Consider the following 6,000-nt stretch of genomic DNA (forward strand, 5'->3'; position numbering starts at 1 on the left):
GTATCTGGAGATTTCTCTCATTCTCTTTATTTTTTTCCTAGATAAAAATCACACACAAGAACCAAGCTCCAATGCTGATGGGCCCTCCTCCAAAAACTGGGTTGTTCTGCTCCCTCGTCAAAAGAACAAGAAACAGAAGCAAGGAATAATCCTGCATCGTTTCTTTCTTAGAGATCTAATTAGCATAATTGGGCCATGGAACACTTATGCTGGAAGTCTTTGAATCATTTCAAGTCTCCTGCTCATGCAAAATTATGGAATTGGTTTAACAGTTTTTGTTACTGAGTTCATGTAAAATTCATCTATTAGAAAATTTATTGTCTCAGATTTTATAGGCATCTTTGCATGAAGCAAGCAGTTTACATGAAGTGATACTGCCTATTTTTGTTGCATGCATTCCCATAGATTTTTATGTCTCCCACCCATTCCTCTCCCAATTTCCATTTCCTAACCTGGGAGAAAAACCTATGAAATATAAACAAGGAAATGCCATGGGAAATGTGATTCTCAGTGTGATTCCATTATCGATAAGCACTTAATCAGTAATGCTACAATGATAATCGCAGATTGCTATGCTTTTCCCTTAGAATCAGTGTATCCATAGTCTTTGACCTATGACTTAAGGAGAAGCTTTTAATTGAAAGAATTTATTAAATAGTTGTATATGATACCTTGCTGTATCTAAATAGTTTTTCTTTGACATCTTAATGCTTCTGAGTGGAATTTAAATATCAGATATAACGTTTTCTTGTGCTGAAAAATAGGAAGTGGTTTTTATTTTGTTTAGTTTGTTTTTAATTCCAGAAATAAGTGAAAACATGCTACTTGGCAGTACAGTGTGGTCGTATGACAAGCCTTATTCCTTTCTGCACGTGAATCTAGAAGAATATTCATAACCACACCAGTAACCAAATAGATATTTTAAACTATGTGCCTAATAAACTGTGTTTCCCACCAAAGACTCAGTAAAAAGACACTTGAGAGAAATGTTTTAATGCATAATTAATTGTTGAGAAAATATATGGTTCTTATGATTAATTTTGTGATTACTAAAACCCTGGAAGAGAGTGAATTACCCATTAATTATAATTAAAATTCTCACTTTTCATAGACAATAGGCCATACAACACATTCAAAGCTCAATATTGTTAACCTAACAGAGGTTATATGTAAAAAGCTGATTTCTTGCTTTTTTGGGGGGTCGTTTATAAATATAAGTATCTGTAATATTTAACGGATCAGTTAAGTACACTTGAGAAAGTCAATGACTGTATCAGTTCCTTTCCAATCTGAATTGAGACCTGTAATAATATTGAGCTCATTGAAGCAAAGCGTGCATGCAATTAGCCCCCTCACCTACTTCACTCCCATCTCTGACATTTCAAATGTTTATTTGGAAATAATGGCCTAGATCATTGTTTAAGGTGCTCATGGCATGGTTGGACTCTCTGTTTAAAGAAATTATGGAATAGTACTTTTTTCAGTGTTTCATTTAACTTATGATATAAAATGAAATGCTATTTTGAGCAGTTTTGGTATTGTTCATTCATATTGATATGCATCTCATCATTGCATGTTTTATGTTTTCAAACATGCCATAAAGAAAACAAGTGCTTGAAATGCATGATTTATTAGTTTCTCTCTTCACTCTGCATTAAAGTACTAATGATTTATCAGTTCTGTTTTTTTATTGATTCATTCATCTTTGAATAACAAATAGCATTTAGTGATTCTGCTGAACACAATCCTGTGCATGGATTTATGGGTTTCAAGTGAAATTGCTATAATTTTTGTTCTTTGGTTTGAAAACTCAACTGAATGCTGTTATATCAAATAGCTACTCTCAAGCAATGTGCCATAATGGAAGATTATGTATAAAGCATATTCTTTTAGTGTTCCAGGAATATTGGATGGTAAATATTAATCAACAATAAGTTTAATTGCTTTGAAAATAAAAGCTTTTGAATAAAATTAAGACTAGCATTCCCAGGAAAATTATTATTACAATTGCAAATGTACCACAGCAATCACTTGCCCTAGCATAATTTAAAAAATGGTATTTGGCAGAACTGTAATCTAGGCCAAAAGAAATCTCAAAACAGTAACAAATGTATTACTGATATAATGTTATATAACACACACTTTTTTGTGTGTATCTTTGGTTATAGGTAATAAATATCCTCACATAAACTGACAAAATTTTCTACAATGGGCAGGCAGTCTTTGTGTCAAAAACATATTCTGAATTCCACAAATTATTTTATGTTGGGTACAACATACAATTAGTTCTTGGGTACCTTTTAGAGTATATAGTTTGAAGGCAGCAACAGTTTGTGAATCATTTTTAACAATCTGTACAGTGGAAAGCTGTTGAATAGACAGTGGGATGAGACAAATTAAACAACTTGCCTATAAGACTTCAATAATTGAAATAATGGGATGCAGCTTTACTTCAATGTAGCTATGTAACTATAATTATATAAGTAGTTACATTTTCAGTCAATTGGAGTCATTGGTACCAATAACAAATGTTAAAATATGGATCAAATTTTACTTTTCCCAACTCATTTCCTAAAGATACTGATGTGCTTGCCCTTCAAGTACACTTCTCCTGGGGTTTGGAAAGTAGTTTATAAAAACAGACTTTGATGGTTTTGAAATCACAGAAGATATTCTTCCCATTTTTATGACAGCTTCAAGTAAAGAACATTTATTTTAAGAAAATTTCTAAACTGAAAGTTCTATGGTATATTAAAATATTAAATAAAAATGTTAGCATTACAAGAGAATTTTTTTCTTCTATGTATGTGGGTGACTATTTGAATAATTGAGTCAACCTCTTTTAGACATAGTGGTACAAAGTTTTAAGTGGCTGAAGCTCTTAAGTAAAAGTTCACACTGAGTTTACAGGGGTCAGAGGAAAAAGAAAAAGAAGATGCGTACTTTGCTAAACATTGTTATACACTTAGTTGATAAACAGAGAAAGAGATTCCAGAATAAACGTGGATATCCATGCTTCTTATAGGAATGGAAGTATCTATGTAGAACTACAAATTTTACAGGATGTATTTTTCCACTTGCACGCATATACCATGTGTATTTGATTCAAAAAATGCATGGAAGAAGAAGAGGAAAAAGTAACATTTTAAAACAAGTTTTTATTTTTAAACAGGTTATGCGATTATAGCCAGAATAAAGTAAAAGGCTCAGATGTTTAGTGTGGTCTACTAGAGGCAGAAATTTAAATCCAATGAGAATTAATGAGTCATGTATATGTTTCTGCATTTTGTTCTTTTTTTTTCTTTTTTAGGGAGATGGGAAGCAATTGCAATTTTCAAGGAAGAATCTGTTTTGAATCTCAGACTGTATTTTACTTGAATGAGACAAACCTTTTAAATGGCTCCATTCATTTTTCTGTCAAAGTCAATTTGCTATTTATTAGTTACAAATTGGAAAATGTACTTTTCATGGCACATATAACTCCAAATAATTATTCAAATATAGTACATAGATCTTAAATTAAATGATTAAGCCCTTATAATATATGTTGAGGATGTAAAATTTAATTAAGTAAAACAAACAGAAACCTGCAAAAGAGCTTCTATTTTGTGAAAGGAAGAAGTCACTCTTCAAATCTCCCAATTAAATTTCATCTATTTAAAGTTTGGATAAAATCACCTTTGAAGGATTCTATACATCCTTATGATATTTAGAACCATGGAATTCATTTAATTAAAGTATCATATTTTCTCAGAAAGTGTTATATACAGTATTCTGTGTTTTGTTTTGTTTTGTTTTTTAAATAAAAATTCTGATCACTCAGATAAGTGTCATTCCTTACTGCCATGTTGGCCAGATTCTGTTCATAAATGAACTCTTCAAGCAGTTGACAGCCAATCTTCTATGGTGAAATCCACTAAGATTACCAGGCCAGCAACCCTGGCTTTTGTCGGGTAGGAAGGATTCTAAATATTTGGGGACAGAATTCTGTGTTTTTAAGAACCAGACCATTCTATTGTGTGGTGCTTTGGCCCCACGTTGCTGCTGTGAACATCATTCCAGAAATTTCAGAGATTCCAGGAACACCAGTAAACCAGATAAAATAGTGAAGACTAAAAGGCTAGGCCAGGGGTTCTTGAAAGACTTATGTTGAATTTTCTCGATGAAACTGATTTCTAATTTTATTTTGTGTAACGGACTTCAAAAAATATCTCATGGGCACTGACTAGGTACAAGATATTTTACAAAGGGTCTGCAGCAATTATAGAATTGTTTTAAATGACATATCTTTTTTCTAAATGTCTTTTCTCGATTGGAAGGAGTAAATGCATGACCATATACATGATGGAGTAAGGTAAGAACCAAGGTAAGCAAAATGTGATAAATATTCAAATGAGGAAAGATAATTGGTTGGAGAAATTCATAAATGCCTCTAGAGAACATAAATCTGCCTTTTCAGGGTAACTAGAATTTTACATGGAGAGAGAAGTAGAAAAAAGGAACTCCTGAATAAGAGAAGGTAAGTGAAGGCATAGGGATGGAAATCAAGTTCTGGATGCTTCATTGCCTCATTTCACATAAAGGTTAGGGAACTTATAAATTAGGCATTTGGATGGTTGTTCTAAAATTATTAGGAAAAGAGGAGCAAGAGAAGAAGAAGGAAGAGAGAGAGAGAGAGGCAGGGAAAAAAGTAAAGAATGGACGTAATGAGAAAGTAAGAGAATAAAGGCAAATCTCAAAATTAGGATTACGTGGCTGTAAGAATTAATTTGCATTCTGCAAGAGAGAAAAAAAATAAACGATTCTCAGGTATTCTGACATACAAAGCCTCAAAGCATATCTGGCCATCGTATATTTTCAGGGAGTTTTAATTACAAAATATTGTAATAATGTAGGTAACTTTGTAAACTCTCTAAAGCTAATATAGAATGCTAATTGTAAAGTGTGGTTAATGCTAAATTTCAAAAAAAAATATATTAAAATACATATAAAATAACTTTAAAACTCATATAGAATAATTACTAGAATAATAGAAAAATTTCTGATAGAAAAATAGAAGAGTCTAACATCTTACACATGGAGGCAGAGTCACTAACAGGTACAAAAGGTTCTGTCTCTGTTACTCAGTTTTTCTAACCAAGCATCCATTCCTTGGATTCAATTGATCTCAGGGAAAAAAAAAAAAAATTGGTGATTAATATTGTGTTAATAATACTCAAGTTTTTAGGCACTTATAGCCTATTGTTGAAAAAAATATTGAAAACTAGAAAATATATTTGTGCTAAAAGAAGACTACTCAGGGTGTATGTCTACATTTTGTCTTCCTACTATAGCCCCATTATTAGATTCTTGTACTGTCAAATAATACCCAGTAGTCAGAAAGAATGTTTCTATGTCCTGGTTGCATTTCAAATATTTGAAAGCGGTTAGAGAAATTAAACACTACCCAGCCCCACAAAATGCTCTTCAATATAGTGTTAAAATATTGAAGACCATCTCAGTGTTGGGTTCCCAATGCATTTCCAACTTCCAGCGAAGGATAATATGTTGAGATGTTTAGCATGACGGCGCCAAGACCAGACCTGAGTACGAATCTTGGATTTGCCACCTACTTTGCTGTGAAATCTCAGCCATATTATTCAAGATCTTTGAGCCTCAGTTTTCTCAACTGACAAAGCAGATTATGTACTTAAAATTAAATTAATATATTAAAGAATTCAGAGCAGTGTCTGGCACATACATGTTAATAAAGGACAAGACAATTCCATGGTACAGAGGACCTTACTTTGTTCTGCAAAACTGGTTGACAAATGGCTACTTTATCTATTAGAAAATAATTGTTAACTTCAGGTTCAAAATAACTTGTCAGCGTATGTCCAGTGTATTTATATAGTGTTACAATTCTCCCAACCTAATTCTCTCACAAACTTATCTGGACTTTTGCACATGTGCCAGAATAACATACAAACTGTAAAGTCAGGCAAATGTCATTAGACCACC

At 32.4% G+C, this 6,000-nt stretch overlaps 1 protein-coding gene across 7 annotated transcripts in view; it reads left to right on the forward strand.

Annotated features, from left to right (window-relative positions):
- DGKB (diacylglycerol kinase beta) overlaps positions 1-3,713 on the forward strand; it is a 698,162-nt gene extending 694,449 nt beyond the window's left edge. For all 7 annotated transcript variants that reach the window (XM_033088916.1, XM_033088914.1, XM_033088918.1 and 4 more), the window contains one exon: positions 42-3,713. In XM_033088916.1, coding sequence (XP_032944807.1) covers positions 42-149 — 108 coding nt within the window. In that variant the 3' untranslated portion in view covers positions 150-3,713. The remainder of the gene's footprint in view (positions 1-41) is intronic.
- Positions 3,714-6,000: the final 2,287 nt, after the last annotated feature.

The sequence above is a fragment of the Rhinolophus ferrumequinum genome, chromosome 20 (genome assembly GCF_004115265.2).
Source record: "Rhinolophus ferrumequinum isolate MPI-CBG mRhiFer1 chromosome 20, mRhiFer1_v1.p, whole genome shotgun sequence".
Classification (NCBI taxonomy): domain Eukaryota; kingdom Metazoa; phylum Chordata; class Mammalia; order Chiroptera; family Rhinolophidae; genus Rhinolophus; species Rhinolophus ferrumequinum.